An 18,137-nucleotide genomic window follows, 5' to 3' on the forward strand; every position below is an offset into this window, starting at 1 on the left:
TATGTGCCTGTGATGGTTGAACTGCAAGTTTTCCAAATCTCGCACTTCTGATTCTCGCTGAGCTCAAGTCTCACTGACTGGCTGCAATCAAATGATAATATCTATGTCACTTCCGGAACTCTGAGCTGCCTTGAAATCTCCTCCATCCAATAAATTACCCTGTTACCTTCAACCTGATCCTAACACTCAGCCTCGGGGGGATCTTTTGACGTGGTGTGATTTGGGTAGCTTCTAGTCCAATTCCCAGTAAGTTCTTCCTTCTATCTGCAACCTCAGTCATATGTCACTGTCCACATTTCCATTTGTATCTGGCTCTTTGAAGACCACATGATCACATGTTAAAGATCTGCTTAGAGCACTCCTGCACTTCTCTAGATGCATCCACAAACTCCCCAAAACAATTGGGAGACAAATCCAAAGGTTTCTGAGCCACACTGTTAGAGTCACAGCAAAGAGACCTTAGCTCCTATTCATTTTCTCACAGACAGTTTTCAGTTATGGAAACAAAGTACCAAAGATAAGCAACTAAAAAAAAAAAAAGATCTTTTAATTTTGTTTCCCAGTTTTGAGACGATGGTCAGTTGTCCCCACTTTGTTTAGGTCTGTGTTGAGGCGATGTACCATGACAAGCATCGTGTAGTGGAACAAACTTCTCAATTCATGACATTAGGAAAGTAAAAAGAGAAGGAGGAGGAGGAGGAGGAGGAGGAAAAGAAGGAGGAGGAGGAGGAAGAGAAGGTAGAAGTTCCAACACCATGCTCAAGGGTGTGCCCCACACTTGTCAATTGACTATAAAATTGCCCACAAGGCTCTACATCCTAAAGGCTCTACTATCCACCAGTGGCATAATAGGCTTTGAACCAAGAATTTAACGAATGTGTCTTTGGAAGACCATAGCATCTCATGTTGAAGAACAGCTCAATAACTGCAGTGAAGGCTAATAAAAGACAAATCCATTCCAGAGTCAGAAGAGAGATGAAAGGTAGAAACATCAAGCCCCCTAATACCACAGAGGAGGAGAAATTAAAAGAGCGATGGCTAATGTGTGTGAGAAGAAACAAATGAAATGGGAAGGAAAATGGAAGAAATTGTATCTCACAAATAAGAGGGACAAACTCTTGGAAAAGATTGATGCTGGATATGTTGTCATTAAGTTTATGAAATGCAAAATGAAAGAGAACTGCCTGGGCATGCAGCAAAGAGAGTACTTCACAACAAAGAAATTCTCCATCTGGCACCAGAAGGTTCCGCAGACATATTCTGAGATGAAATACTGAAACGGTGTCTCCAAAGAATTGAAGGAAAGTTGCTGCCCTCAAACACTGCACTGTGAATACTTCACGGAGGGGAAGTGGGCACTCGTGCCTCAAACGCTAACAAAAGGGAGAATGACAATAACTATAAACTCTCACAGCCAAGTGCTTCCTCTGCCTTGCTGGAGAAGAAATAACTGTAAAGGGGAAACTAGGAGATGAGGGGCTGAGGCGAAAGACTGCTGTGAACACTGGCTCTTTTTGCTTTTTAAATTTAACACAGAACAGGAGAAATGGGTGATCATTATGCCGGCTGAAGAAGCCTTGTCTTTTAGGAAATTGGAATGGAGAAATGAAAAATTGAGGCAGGAGAAATGGCCCAGTGGTAAACACCACTGGCTGCTCTTCTAAAGGACACAGCCTCGGTTCCAGCATCCATATAGCCACTCACAACCAGTTGTGATTCCAGTTCTAGTGCATCTGATACCCTCTTCAGGCATGCCCATAGTGCACAAATATGCATGCAGGAAAAGGCCCACATACATACAGCCCTTAGTTGCCTTCCCAGCACCTCAGAAAACAGATGAGGAAGCCTAGTCCTGTGAAGCCACCACCCAGGACAGGGAGGTAGTTGGGGATAAAAAAATTCAAGTTCATCCTAGACTACTCAGGGAGTAGAAGGATGGCTTGGTTCTCATAAAACCCACACCAAAACAAAAATGCCAAAAACAGAACCTGAAGATCAAGAAAAACCAGAACAAGAAAGATCTGGACCAGTACTATCTCACTGGAACTATCAAACGATAAATGTAGGGATATTTAAATTAAATATCTTATTTAAGCAGATGGCAATTGAGAAAGCAAGCCAGAAGTATCAGATCCCAAGCAGTCCTATAGTCCAAAGAGGCTGTGGCTGGAGACAACTTCCATAAAACACTGACAATACAAAGGAAATATTCTCAATTAATTAAAGAAGAAAGTCCTTAGACTCTTAGGCTTAGCGGCTGGTTGGTGGCCTCTGACTGGAACCTCAAGAAGGAAGGTGCTCTAGTGGCTTCTTAAAAATCATGAGACAGAACTTATTCCGATTAAAGTACTGCATGGAGCTATTATAAAGTTTACTTCATGGCTTTATATAACTTTGTAACATTACTTATCCAAAGCAAACACACAACATTTCCAGATGATATGCACAAAAGCGACTGGGTTTGATGGTCCCTTTGATGGGCACAGAAGGTAAAGAGTGAAACATATGGACCCCATACACTGATGGTACGGGGAACTGGGTAGGCTCCAGGAGGAACAGGGTGGAATCGTTGTTTGGACCCAGGGGTTAAAAGAAGGAACTTAGTGAAAGAAAATAGCAGTTCAGAGAGCTGTCCAGCAAGCTTATTCTGGAGGCCATCCAGACCATGAGCCAGAAGCAGAGCAGAGCAGAGCACACAGGCCCCTTGCTCTTGGAGTTCTTTGTCTTGGAAGGCTCCTTGCCCCTATAATTCTGGACTATGTTCAGGGCTATCTCTACAGTCTGACTGAAAATGAAGCTGATACCTTGTTACTGACAGGCCTGTTCTTTCCAGCATGCTGGAACTTGCCTGTGAGCATACGCCTGGACATCATAGATGCCAAACCTAACAAGGCTGGACCTTTAGGGCTGGTGGGCAATTTCTCCTCAGCTAGTACAAATTGAGCAAAAAGTGTTATCAGTCTGTCCCCTGCACTGTTAACTATACCCTTTGGGACTTGGCCTGTTGGGGACAGAAGACTAGTAGATATCAATGTCAAAAGATCCCCTGAGGGAAATACAGTTGTAGCAGTTCTCTGTTAACATACATACTTAATTCTCACAACACGCCTTTTAAGCAGGCACCATCATTAGCTCTCATTTTACTGTTAGGAGACAGTTTTAGACAATCTAAAGAGACTTCCTCAAATTCTCACTGGTAAAATGTATCCTAGCTATGCCAGATAGTTTGAGCCAGGCATCCCTTATACCAGTGGTTCTCAACCTTCCAATGCTGCAACCCTTTAATACAGTTCCTCATGATGTGCTGTCCCAGCCATAAAATTAATTTCATTACTACTTCTTAATTGTAATCTTGCTACTGTTGTGAATCGTAATGTAAATATCAGTGCTTTCCAATGCTTTTAAGCCACCCCATTAAATAGGTCGCTCAGCATCCCCAAGGGGGTCGTGACCTACAAGTTGAGAATCTCTTCCTGACACCCACCAGCGCTCTGTAAGACATTTACACCTTACACCGTTAGTTTTCGAGAATGACCCACAGAGCTTTCTGAACAACTTTAGAACTTGCCATTCAGATCTGGGTAGAATTCTGCTTCCTAATCTTCCTGTGAAGCAGGGTTTCGAAGAACACTGCAAATCGGTCTGGCAGCCAGGAAGCTATGCATCCCGTGTAGCAGGGCCTGTGACTGGGAAGCTGGTAGGAGGCCGAGATCTGCAAAGGAAGAGCTCATTGGCTGCCCAAATTGCCCTGCCCCAAAGGTTCGTTAGAATATTCCCCTGGCTCTCTGGGAACTGTAGTTGCAGGATCCTGTTTGTCTGTGGGCCACTTTAATCTTTTACTGAGAATGGACTTAGTTAGTGCTGTCTGACGATTCTCATGTCTCAGATTGTGAGGGTCTCTGTGATACATATTGTTATGGCCCGCAGTGAGCCTGAAATCAGACGATTGCTGAGCGATGTTCTAAAGTCAGAACATGGCAAAGGTCTAGGCAAAGTAGATCCAGAACGTAGGGAGGCAGGAGAGGCTGGTATATTTTATTCACAGTACCAGTTTATCACAGTCTTATTATTCCAGTCTTTATCTTTCTTTCCAATCTGAAACCCACTTCCTTTTACATCACTACCCAAAGGCACAAGGTAATGTCAGAAATATCTCTATGGATGTGATATCGGCTCCATTCTGCTCGTATTTTCAAATTATAGTAATAGCGTTAGACTACAATTCTTGATGTGTCTTAGATATATCCATCTATGTTATAAATATATGCAATATATAATACATTTATCTAATGTATAAATGTAATATATACACATATAATTTATGTTAGCGTAGTAAAAATGAGTTTTATTAGAGAATCTTTAAAACAATTTTTTTCATAGTTTCTCTTCACACTTCTTTCCCATCTCCTTCTCCTCCCGCAGCCCCACACACACACACTCACCAGCTTCCCTTTCATCTTCAGAGGACAGAGGATCTTCCCCCTCCTTTTTTTCTTTTTTCAAAACACCCTGTTCCCTTCTCATACTCTCTGATATAGTTCCATAATCTATGCCCACTCTCATATCTCCTTATATACATACATATAATCATTAAAAGTTAGGATCTGCATATGAAAGAGAGCATGCGAGTGATCTCACTTAATACAATGCTTGCCAGTTCTGCTAATTTTCCTGCAAACGATTTGTAACGCTATTCTCTTTGTAAAATTCCATTGTGTAAGCATTATCCATTCTTCTGTTTATGGACATCCAGGCTGATCCCATTCCCTTGCTGTTGTGACTAGGGCAGTAGGAAATATGGATGTACAAATATATCTGTGGTAATCTAGAGTCCTTTAGGCATGCAGGCACAACTGGTATTATTGGTCATGTGGCAGTGCGATGTTTAACTTTTGGAAGAAACTCATAGTGATTTCTGTAGTGGTTGCACTAGCTTACATTTTCACTATCAGTGGATATGTGTTATGTTTATGAAAGAATTGATGCCTCTGGCATCAAATGCCCTGGAAATTTTCATCATTTCCCAGTGTGTAACTTGGGACTCTCTATCACAGTACTCTCTTGTGGGCTGTACCTGAATGGGTGGGACAACCCGAGAATGTATGCCCCTGAAGCAGCACTGCACACAAGAGTGAGGTGAGCTGTAGAACACATATCCCTGTTTCCTATCTGCTCAGTTGGGAACACTGAGACATGCAGAGAGCACTTTCTCTTGGTCTCAGAGTGATTTTTGTCTCCTCTGTCAACAGCTAACCTCCAACAATGTACCCTTTGTGGAGCTGTTGATACTGCTCTGGTCTCAGGGTCTTTCCCTCCACCAGAGCTTCCTTATTTAAAATGTTAAAGTAAGCTACTTTGCTGAATGCTAGTGAATCTGCACAGATGTCTACCTTACTAACGACCCATATCATTTCCATGGTGTGTGTGTGTATGTGTGTATTTTAGGTAGTCTCACTGTACAGCCCAACCAAGCTGGCCCTGAAATTCAGGTTGGGTTTTATTCTTTTTCCGTAGTCCATGTGTTGAGATCCTAGGAATATGCCACTGTGCTCAGCTTTTATTTCCTTTCATGAACTAAGTGACATAGTTTGACTCCTTGCTACAAATGATTCCAGACAATTAGTGATGTGAGATTAATTACCAAATACATATGGTCAGAAGGCCCTTTCCAGAGCAGAAGCAGGGGGAAGGTCTGTTTGAGATCTGGACCAAGTACTGTAGATTATTTGATCAATAGCTTTCAACTGTCACTTCACTGGATCTGGAAACGTGATACTTGTAATTTTATTAACTTAAAGTGGGATTATCACATTTTCTTAAATTCTGAATTTGAATCTATGGTTATTATCAAAGTGAATGAGGCCTTTAGAGATGATTAGCAAAAGCTGTCATAGGAAGGCTGTCAGCTCAGATGGACTGTAGTTAAGGCGTAGTAGTAAAAGAGTTAAGGATCTTGGTGGCTGAGGAGAGGAACTCATAGGCTATACAGGGCTGCGCTATCTCTGGTCTTGAGACTTAAGATGCCTGATAGACTGTCCACTTAAACTTCTGAACCAAACTTGAGTACTTTGGTTATTTGTGAGTTGAGATACAGCCGAGCTCTAAAGGCTCAAACTGTCACTTACATTGTCTGCAACATAGAAGTGGACTGAGGATGGTGGCAGAGAGATCCTGGGCCTGGTGCTACTATCTTTTAATCCCAGTGTTAGGGAGGAAGAAATGTGAGGATTTTTAATTCAAGACCAGGCAGGACCATTTATCAAGACCCTGTCTCAAGAAACAACAACCACAAAATACAATAGGAATATGAAGGGTGCTGTGTTAAAAGGGGGAGGGGAGAGAAAAGAAAAGGCTTAAAGTCTTAGAATTAGGGTGCTTTGGATTTAGTAGCTAGTTATGTTGTTCTTTCTAAAAAGAAAGGTATAATCACTTTCATTTTTAATGGTGAGGAAAGAGAGGGAATGGGCCCACGTTGAATACTTCTCATTCAATACATTTAATTTAACATTTGTATCCCTGCGATCTGGGTTCAATTCTAGCGGGTAGTTAGTGTTGTTCTTCTTTCTCAAGGAAGATCCTAAATACACAAATTCAACCACTCTCTAAGACCTGCCAACAAACCGAGAAATGGCTGTCCCAAATAGTGGACAGAGAAGACAATGGCCCTTATTCACCACCCTACGATCAAAAGTCCATTGCTGATGAGTCCACTATTAGGACTCTCGAGTGGTATTGCTTGGTGACTTGCTAGAGGCTCAGTGTAGTAGGTAATCTTAAGAATCAAAACCTTTTGTGCAGGCAGTCTCTGGTGTGTGAGGTCTCCACACCTCTCCAAGCCTCCTGTTTTCATTGCAAAGACTACAGTCTCCTTGGGTTTCTGTCACTAGGAGAAACCACCCCGAGTCCATTCTGAGACAATGTAGCTTCAAATGCCTTGACATCACGGCTCTCTTACACTAGTTTCCCAGGTTCTGGGAGGATAGGTGCACCCCGCTGAATAACAGGCGTTCTGAGGTACACCTGGCACATTCAGCTCTGCATTCTCCTCAAAGGAGAGTTCAAGAACCTAACTGAAAGGTAAGAAAGAAAATTTCCACCTCTGGTTCTACAACATTCCAGCCTCACAGCAGGAAAAAGGCTGAGAAATAATTCTGAACACCATAGCTAAGGTCATGGAATGACTGCCATCAATCACAGAGCTGTAGAATGCCACCTTGTCTACCCACACTTGCTGCTTCATCAGCATAGGAGTAATCCATAACATGATTCATATAGGTTTAAGGACCTATAGCTGCAATATTTGCAACCAGCACATAATATCTAGTTTTTAAGAAAAGACATGTTAACACCCAAAAGAAAAGGAAGTCTATAGAAGGAAAGGAAACTTCAGAGGCTAACTCAAATAAGGTAGCTCTTTTGGAGTTAGTAGACAAGGGATTCAGAATAGCCACAATGAGTTGATGGGAGAAGACAGACAGTATGATAGTCATCCATATCTCAAAGAAGCATCAAGTTAGTTATATACTCATATGAAACTTCCATCACAAAAGCTACTGAAAAAGGTGTGAGAATGCAGTATCTGGTTTCTCCATGACAGTAATAAGAGGTGCTCTAAAGAGGCAAGAAGGGTTGCTTGTGTTAACTTCCACCCAGTGTCCTCAGCTGTAAGTGGCAGTCCATGTAGCAAGAGGCCTCTGACTTGGGTGAGTTAGTGATGAACTACTTTGAAGTTGGAGCTGAATATTAGGCTGGTGGTGGGCATAGCCCTAGACTCCCTACCCAGAAACAATGTCAAAGGGGAATATCTTGGACCTTGCACTGAAGCCAAGAAACAAATCCATAGCCAGAGCTAGTAAGACACTGCTTCTTGGCCTCAAAAGTCTGTGGTGTCAGCTTAGCTCTGCTACTATAGCACACTGTTAATCAGTGTTTACTATTCAACCACTTCTTATTAACATAATAGAATATGGAGCAAAACCTTTAGCATCTTTAATAATGCTAGACCCGAGCTATCACACATGTCAAGAAACATTAAGGAAGGGGGGGGGGGTGTTTGGAGAGATGGCTCAGCAGTTAATGCTCTTCCAGAGGTCCTGAGTTCAATTCCCAGCAACCACATGGTGGCTCACAATCATCTGTAATGGGATCTGATGCCCTCTTCTAGTGTGTCTGAAGACAGTGTACTTAAACTAAATAAAAATAAATAAATAAATAAATCTTTTAAAAAAGAAAAAAGAAAATGGATGGGGATGGGGATGGGGAGGGGGATGGGGAAAGGATTGTGGGAGGGGGTGACTGGGACACAGGCAGTGAGCAGGATATAAAGTAAACAAGTAAAAAAAATTAAATTAAATGAAAAGAAACAGAGTTTTCAGGGAACTATGATGTCACTTTACCAGGGAAAAAATAAGGTACTAGAAACCAACCACAAATCAATGGTTATGTATGATATCTTGGTCAAAAAATGTAAAGTAGCTACCTTTGTGGCACTCAAGAGAATTTCAGGAAAACACAGAGCAATAACTTATCAGCCAATCAGAAAAATTTAATGGTGAGGATATTAGTTTTTTAAAAATCCAACAGAAGCACTATAGTCAAAAAGTACATTAAACAAAATATCTGCAATCAATCACACAGAAGAAAAATATCAGTGATCACAAAGGCCAATTATTTACAAAGAACCAAAGAAGTTAAAAGAGCAAGAAAGAAAAGTAAATGAAAGAGTAAGGAAAGCTTGCAGAAATTCGGGAATGGCAAAGGGATTCTAATTGTCCACAGAGATAACACCAACTACTTTCAAAATGTAGAAATGATTACAAATATTCAGGTACAAGATGAGTCAAAGGCCATCTGAGAGTTTGAACTCTATTAAATACACTCAAAGACAGACAAGTGCAAGACAGAGACAAGGAGAAAAATTTAAAAGCAGCAAGCAGAGTATATGTGGGCACCAGTAGTAATGATAAAAACGTAACAGAAGAAAGAATATAGGTTAAGGGAACTCAGATATGATCTGGCTGAGTGACTATCACCTCTGGTATCCATAGGACTTTTTCCACAGTCCCTCTCCATCATTCAGCAGCACAGGAAGGAGTAAGGTCCTTCCTAGTGAGCATTGGGGAAGAAAAAAAATAAAAGACACAGGATGTGTCTTGGCATTCAGTGCTGAGCTGGGAATGCCTAACATGGCATGGGTCTGAATAGTTCTTGCCAAGCCAGGACTCAGAGACAATCTCTTCAGACTCATATTGGTCCTTGCATATCATAATTCTATTTCAAACAACACCACTGTGGCTGATTGTAGCTGCCATTGTCCATGGGTGTGCAACACACAGAAGCATCCTATACTAATGTGCACTGGTCCTGCTCTTTTCTTACACCTCAGCATGCTGTGTGCTCTGGGTGTGATCTATCATTGCAATGTCAGTAGCCATAAACATGCCTATCCCTTTTTGTTTTTTTGTCTCCAATGACTCAACACATACAGAAAGTCACTATCTACCTGGGGGAAGAGTAGACATGTACTAAATCTTTACATAAGATCCTGAAGCTCCTCCCATGGTAAGTCCCAAGGCCAGACAGAGTTCTATAATACCTGAATATGGGTTCATGACTATGGAAGAGCAAAAGTGACCAATCAGAGTCATATGATTCAATTTACTACAAGACCCAGTATAAAAAAAGCTCTAAAAATTTAAAGCTAAAGAAAGATCTCTTATAAAGCAAAAGGAAATACATCTAAGTGTGTCACAGTTCCCCTGTTCACATCTGTAAGCAGAAGTCTTCCAAACAGGTCAAAGTTCTGAAGGAACTAAATTTGGAAGTAACAATACTCTATCTAGTAAATCTTTGCTTTAGAATAAAGCATTCAGATAAATGCTTTATTATTGTAACAAATAAGATAAATCCATTTCCAGACAAATAGTAGCCAAGAGTTTTGAAGCTACCACAGGATCTTATAAAAAAATGCTGAAGTTATTCAGTCTGGAATAGAAGCTAATAATGAAAAAGATAATGTTATCAGAGGTGTAATATTCACCAGAAAGAATATACATTTTAATGTTTTAATATTATAATTATAGCATGTTACTAACACAATTACAATGAAGATTTAAAACAAACCCATTAAAATAAGTACATTAATATCTTAAGAGATAAGCAATGTAGAAATATGTAAAGTGGGTCTTCAAAAATTCAAACTGTGGGTCTGGAGAGACAGCTTAGCATTGAAGACCAAGATGCATTGAAGGGCCCTAGTTGATACTTCTCCTGATCTATATTAACCCTGAACACATGTGGTTATGTGCACACATAAATGAACAGACATCTTTCATTTATAAAGTTACCCCTCATTATGGAAACTTCTCAGTAGAGATGACAGAGACCATTACAGCAATCCACAACCAATAAAATTGAAGAGTTGAACTCAAGTCCTGTAAATACATCTACAAAACACTGCCACATCTGAGGATCAGGGAACATTGTGATTATAAGAGCCAGGGGATCAGGTAGTGATTTATGTGAGATTGTTTCTCCTAGGAATTTCAGAAGCCTCACCCATGAAGCCTCACCAACATGACTGTCTAAACATGAGCTAAGCAAGGACAGCAATGGGCATGCCAACTAGACAGGGAAATCCCACAGGGTCTCAAGCCTGCACTAAGAACTTCAGGAACTACAGAACACAGGCTGTCAAGAAATACTAAGATTGGGAGACATAGTCTTCTCCACGGTAGAGCACACCAATTGGTTATCCAATAAGAAAAGGGCCAGTTTCCCAGGGACATCAACCAAACAGCATATCAAGTTACAATAAGGTTAGGCATCTCCATTCAAATTGAGGCTTGGACAAGGCAACCTAGTAGGAATACAAGGGTTCCAAAAGCAAGCAAACAAATCAGAAACACCCCTTGCTCCTTTGTTAAGAGTCCCACAAAAACGCCAACTATAACATATATACAGAGGGCCTACGTTATATCCACGCAGGCTCCCTGATTGCTGGTTCAGTCTCAGTCAGACTCTATTGAATCCAGATTTGTTGATTCTGTAAGCTTTCTTATAATGTCCTTGATCTCTATGGCTTCTACAATCCTTCTTCCCCATCTTTAACAGGATTCTTAGAACTCAACCTAATGTTTGGTTGTGGGTCTCTGCATCTGCTTCCATCAGTTGCTGGGTGAAGTTTTTCTGATGAAAACTGGGCTGGGCACCAGTCTATAAGTATAGCAGAGTACCATCAGGCATCATCCCATTGACATTTTTGCCATTCGTGTTTGATTCTGTCCTGGGTCTCTGGGCCATCCAGCCTTTTGTTCTGGTCCTATAGATAGGTCACTGGTAGTCTCTCAATCATGGCATGGATCTTAGGAGTGGACAAGTCATTGGTTGGCTGATTCCACAATTTCTGTGCCACCTTACCCCAACACATCATGCTGGCAGGACAAATTGCAAGTCTAAGATTTTGTGGCTGGGTTGATATCCCAAACTCTCTACTAGAAGTCTTGCCTGGTTGTAGGAGATTCAGGCTTTGTATCCCCCATTACTAGGAGTGTCAGCTAGGATCATCCTGATAGATTCCTTTGAGTTTCTATTGCACTAGGTTTCTACCTTGCCCCTGAATTGTCCTCCAATTCCAGTTGTCTCTCCTGGCACTCTCTCCCTCCATCCTCTCCCCACCTTATCCCTTGTGGTTTCATCCCCATATGCCCCCAGTCCACCCATAGTAACTATTCTATTTCCCCTTCCCAGGGAGAACTATGCATACCACCTTGAGCCCTCCTTGTTACTTAGCCTCTTTGGGTCTGTAGATTGTAGCATAATTATCTTTTACTTTGCAGTTGATATCTACTTATAAGTGAGTGCATATCATATGTTTGTTTTTCTGGGTCTGTGTTACCTTGCTCTGGATCATTTTTTTCCTAGTTCCATCCATTTGCCTGCAAATTTTCATGATGTCATTGTTTTTAAACAGCTGAGTATTTCTTAGCCATCCATTGTAGCTACACTTGTTTAAATAGCTTTGTTCTTTCCTCTGTACTAGAGATCTAATTTATTTCATAGCACTGTTACAGTACTCATGACTTCAATTTCATCATAAACTTACTTTTACCAGCATTTTACACTTTATTATGCTTTCAGATTGAAACTATAAACTTAATGCACTTTTCCTTCAGTCTGACGAAATGATATTTCTAGTGCAGTGAGTCTGGTGGTGATACATCAGCTTCTGTTTGTTTGAGAAGACTTTCATTGCTCCTGGTTTTTGCAACCTGGATAGCTGATTATAATGTTCTTTCTTTCTGCTCCCTCAATGTTTATTCTATTTGCTTTTTATCTATGGAGTATCTGGTGAAAGTGAATCTGTTCATAGTTTTATAGGAGTTCTTTTATCTATAGCAAGCTGATTTTCTGTTAAAGATTTCTATTTTCTTTAAAATTAGACTGTTCTCCACAGTGCATCTTGGTGTGCTTCTCCTGGGATTTTCTTTCTTTCTTTCTTTCTTTCTTTCTTTCTTTCTTTCTTTCTTTCTTTCTTTCTTTCTTTCTTTCTTTCTTTCTTTCTTTCTTTTTCTTTTCTGATATTTTCTTTATTTACATTTCAAATGCTATCCCGAAAGTTCCCTATACTCTCCCCATGCCCTGCTCCCCTACCCACCCACTCCTGCTTCTTGGCCTTGGTGTTCCCCTGTACTGGGGCATATAAAATGTGCAAGACCTAGGGGCCTCTCTTCCCAATGACATATGCAGCTAGAGACATGAGCTTCAGGGGTACTGGTTAGTTCATATTGTTGTTCCACCTATAGGGTTACAGACCCCTTCAGCTCCTTGGGTACTTTCTCTAGCTCCTCCATTGGGTGCCTTGTGTTCCATCCTATAGATGACTGTGAGCATCCACTTCTGTATTTGCCAGGCACTGGCATAGCCTCACTCGAGATAGCTATATCAGGGTCCTTTCACCAAAATCTTGCTAGCATATGCAATAGTGTCTGTATTTAGTGGCTAATTATGGGATGGATCCACAGGTGGGGCAGTCTCTGGATGGTCCATCCTTTCATCTTAGCTCCAAATTTTGTCTCTGTAACTCCTTCCATGGGTATTTTGTTCCCTATTCTAAGAAGGAATGAAGTATCCACATGTTGGTTTTCCTTCTTCTTGATTTTCTTGTATTTTGCAGATTTTATCTTAGGTATTCTAAGTTTCTGGGCTAATATCCACTTATCAGTGAGTGCATATCAAGTGACTTCTTTTGTGATTGGGTTACCTCACTAAGGATGATATCCTCCAGATACATCCATTTGCCCAAGAATTTCATAAATTCATTGATTTTAATAGCTGAGTAGTGCTCCATTGTGTAAATGTACCACATTTTCTGTATCCATTCTTCTGTTGAGGGACATCTGGGTTCTTTCCAGCTTCTGGCTATTATAAATAAGGCTGCTATGAACATAGTGGAGTATGTGTTTTTATTACCAGTTGGAACATCTTCTGGGTATATGCCCAGGAGAGGTATTGCGGGATCTTCCGGTAGTACTGTGTCCAATTTTCTGAGGAACCGCCAGACTGATTTCCAGAGTGGTTGTACAAGCTTGCAATCCCACCAGCAGTGGAGGAGTGTTCCTCTTTCTCCACATCCTCACCAGAATCTGCTGTCACATGAATTTTTGATCTTAGCCATTCTGACTGGTGTGAGGTGAAATCTCAAGGTTGTTTTGATTTGCATTTCCCTGATGATTAAGGATGTTGAACATTTTTTCAGGTGCTTCTCAGGCCTTCGGTATTCCTCACTTGAAAAATCTTTGTTTAGCTCTGTAATCCATTTTTAATGAGGTTATTTGAATTTCTGGAGTCCACCTTCTTGTACAGCTCTTTGTATATATTGGATATTAGTCCCCTATCAGATTTAGGATTGGTAAATATCCTTTCCCAATCTGTTGGTGGCCTTTTTGTCTTATTGACAGTGTCTTTTGCCTTACAGAAGCTTTGTAGTTTTATGAGGTCCCCTTTGTCAATTCTTAATCTTACAGCACAAGCCATTGCTGTTTTGTTTAAGAATTTTTCCCCTGTGCCCATATGTTCGAGGGTTTCCCCCACTTTCTCCTCTATAAATTTCAGTGTCTCTGGTTTTATGTGGAGTTCTTTGATTCACTTAGACTTGAGTTTTGTACAAGGAGATAGGATCAATTTGCATTCTTCTACATGATAACCGCCAGTTGTGCCAGCACCATTTGTTGAAAATGCTGTCTTTTTTCCACTGGATGGTTTTAGCTCCCTTGTCAAAGATCAAGTGACCATAGGTGTGTGTGTTCACTTCTGGGTCTTCAATTCTATTCCATTGATCTACTTGTCTGTTGCTATACCAGTACCATGCAGTTTTTATCACCATACTGTGTAGTACAGCTTTCCTAGTCTGTGCTTCTCATGAGATTTGTCTGCTGAGCTTCCTGGGTGCAGACTTATATTCCATCCTCCAGACATGGAAGTTTTCTTGAATAAATATTCTGGCTTTTGTCTTTTTTGATTTACTTATTTGTATTTATTTTAGTGGTGCTGGGGGTTGAACCCATGGTCTTCCACACTCTGGGCAGATGTTCCAGTACTGCCCCATATTCTTCAACATTCTTCTGTAAAGCATATATTTACTTAGTTTGTCTACACATGTATGGAAGTAGTGCCTTAATCTTAGATAAGGAGCTTACTCTTTCTGAGCTTCAGTACCTCTGTTTTCTCATCTGCTCCTGGTAGAATTTTGCTATGTAATCATGAGATCCAGACCAGTCATCTCTTAGTCATGGGTTGTAGCAAAGACCCATATAAATCCACATATAGTTCATAGATTTTAATGTAAGAATAGTATTGAGTATTCAGTTTGAAATTCATGCACTTAACCTTTCAGCTGATACCATAAAGGGAATTAAGTTCCATCAAATTTGATGTCATACTCTGTAGATCTGTGACTTTGATGTCTGTAACATATGTAGCCTAAATCTGTATTGCATAGAACAAAATATATGCAGCAGCAGGTGATGTTAACAATGCCTACCACTTCAAAAGCTTGATACAGGTTTGTACTATTTTGATAGAGATTTTTTTTTTGGTGTAAAAAAATTGTCCTGAAAATTATGTAGCTTATGAGCATACATATATCCATTTCATCTGTGACTTTGGGAAAATGTCTTGAAGTGGGGTTTGCTTCTTGTCATAGAGTATGCACATTTCAGCCTTGTTAGATATCAACATGTAACCACCTGTGATGGGGCTGTCTCTCATGTGTAGTTAATTATAGATTCACCTGGCAGTTTAGTGACCATCTGTGTTAGCTAATTGGCTTTATCCACAGGAATAGCAATGTTCTCATATTTTTATGACAAAAGTTATTTTTGAAATTTGCATAAATAACCCTTCCCTTCTATAGAATTTGGGAGAACAGGATTTTTTTCTGTTTGTTTATATTCCAAAGCAATGGCTCCTGAATCCTTGTGAGGGACTTATTACTGGCCTCTAAAGCCAGCAAGAGGCTTATTTAGATTTTTAAAAAATGTACACATGTTCTAAAGACACAGAAAGGGAATGGGATGCTAAACTTTGAAAAGTAAATACTCTCATAAACAAGACAGAAAAGCATATTACTTTATATTTAAATAAAGAAAATGTAGCTTCTTATTTTAACTTTTAGGAATAAATTGAAACAAATCCTATTTTATTTGCCCCTCTTTCTCTATCTAGTCCCCTTCCAGGATTCTGTATGGGCTAGAGAAGCCTGAGGACAAGGGCACCAGTCAGTATGGTACATAGCACATAGCCTACTGGGGTCAACAGTTGGAAAGAGAGGGTGGAAAGAGGAGCCGAGGAACCAACAGAAGAACTAACAGAAGGTATCTGGCACCTGTTGGAACATGAATGGCAAAGAAGAAGGAAATGTCAAGATGAGTGAATAAAAATGTCAAACACTCTAGAAATCAAGTGCAATACAGTTTGGAAACATATTTCTGATTTTTAAAGACAGAAATTTAATGGGTATTGGAACAAACAAATTCACTGGAGTGCAAACAAGAAGAAAAGCCATGCAGGACTTGAGTAATGAACAGAGTGTCAAGAAGTCAAAACCATTCTCATAAGTTGTGTGCAGGTGGCTAGGGAAATGGCTCTGTGGTTAAACCCATGTCATGCTTTTTCAGAGGACAGGAGTTTGGTTCCCAGCACCCACATCGTAGGTAGCTCATAACTGTCTGTAACTTAATCTCAAGGGGATCTAATGCCCTCTCTTGGATTTTGTGCACATCTGTACATACATTCACAAACTCACATCAATCAATTAAAACTAAAACTAAGAATTAAATGTAGCTGACGTTTACTGGTTATTTGAGAGGAAGTGTACACTCTTTTAAGCAGTATTGGTGACAGAATAGCTAAAAGCAAGAGGAAGAGTCCTTTTTCTGTTGTCAATATAGGGAAATTGGAAAGAGTCCCATTATAAGTAGGACAAGTTTGAGAGAGTTCATAATCATGACTGCATATGCAGGAGATAAAAGTAAACCAGTCAGTATGGTACAGAGCACATAGCCTACAGGGGTCAACAGTTGAAAAGAGAGGGTGGAGAGAGGAGCTGAGGAACCAACAGAAGGACTAACAGAAGGTGTCTGGCACCTGATATTGAGTAATGTGATCAAATGTCCTAGAAAGATAAGAGAGAATTCAGGAAAGAGACGGGTAGTTGCCAGACAGTGCTCACGCTGCATAGAGGCCATGAATTTTCAGGGGACATCAAACTCTGGTTTTCTTTAGCACAATGAGAAGCAGATTATACTCTAAATACTGGATTTCAGCCCCACATGGTAATAGGCATGTCAAATATTAGATTACAATGAGTTATGGTTTTCATCTTTTAAAGAGAAACCATTTTACTTGTCAGTAATGTCTTTGAAATGGAATGCAGATGAATCTCGAGTCAATATCCCCCAATGGTGGTCACTAAATAAAATACCAGCAGTCTTAGCAGACAACAGGGAGGCTTAGTATTAATTTTTCTGAAAAATTACACTCTAAAACAAAATAAAGTTGGATTATTTAGAATAACTTTGCTATATAGCCTTATATAAGAAAAAGGGGCCAAGAATAAATGAAAATATTAAACATTTTAAATTTTGGCAGAGTGAAAAAAAATGTAACCTTGTGTGTTGTTATCATGTCAACAATAAAAAGGTCAGATTTTAGGAGTGAGAGGTTATAAGATCTGCTAACTGCCTCTCTCAAATATCAGCTGTCTCAGTCAAGGCTTTGGAAATCAATTCATGGATGAATTCTCTGAAGACTATGTCTTAAAAATCTGACATTTTATGCTATTCTTTAAGTAAAAAATTATGGTTTTGTCTCCTGATTCATTAGACCGTAACTAATAATTAAAAAGTATAGGGGCAAGTCTGCACAGGTCAGCTCACAGACTGCAGAGGGTGAGCCAGCAGACTGCAGAAGCAACATAGCTTCTGGAACAGACCCCCTTTTCCGGGCCCAGACATACAGGCACCTTCCCTGCCAGAGGAGAAGTGGCCACCTGAGAGGGCTCTGATCACCAGTGCAGGTGAGGGAGCCAGCTCGTGTCCTGGGTACCTCTGAGACCAGTCTGTGCAGGTCAGCTCTCAGACTGCTGAGGGTAAGCGAGTGGACTGAAGAAGTGACAAAGCTTCTGGGACAGGCATAGGCAACACAGATTCTGGAACAGACCCCCATTTTGGTCTCCAGACATCTGGGCACCTTCCGCGCCAGAGGAGAGGTGGCCAATTGGGAAGGCTCTGACTGGCAGAGCAGGTGAGGGAGCCATCTTGTGTCCCAGGTCCCTTGGAGACCAGTCTGTGCCGGTGAGCGTGCAGACTGCAGAGGCAACACATCTTCTAGGACAGGCCCTGTTTTGGGCCTTCATCTTCAGCCAGGAGGCAGGTCTGAACGCCAGACTTCTGTGTAACTTCCCTGCAAGTAGAGAGCTTGCCTGCAGAGAGTACTCCGACCAATGAGACTCAGGAGAGAACTGAACTCCCAGGACTGCTGACAGAGGCTAACAGAATCATAGGAGAAACAAGCTCCAGCCAGTGACAACTATAACAACTAATGCCAGAGATTACCAGATGGTGAAGAATCTTACCAAC

General features: G+C 40.7%; 1 protein-coding gene across 1 annotated transcript in view; it reads right to left on the reverse strand.

Moving 5' to 3' along the window:
* The window catches only part of LOC110300659 (arylamine N-acetyltransferase 1), a 14,696-nt gene extending 11,013 nt beyond the window's left edge, over positions 1-3,683 (reverse strand). Inside the window, exon 1 of the mRNA XM_021170913.3 lies at positions 3,569-3,683. Coding sequence (XP_021026572.2) covers positions 3,569-3,571 — 3 coding nt within the window. The 5' untranslated portion in view covers positions 3,572-3,683. The remainder of the gene's footprint in view (positions 1-3,568) is intronic.
* Between the last annotated feature and the right edge of the window lie 14,454 nt (positions 3,684-18,137).

This window comes from Mus caroli, unplaced genomic scaffold, assembly GCF_978045245.1.
Source record: "Mus caroli unplaced genomic scaffold, Mus_caroli_1 scaffold_10, whole genome shotgun sequence".
NCBI classification, from domain to species: domain Eukaryota; kingdom Metazoa; phylum Chordata; class Mammalia; order Rodentia; family Muridae; genus Mus; species Mus caroli.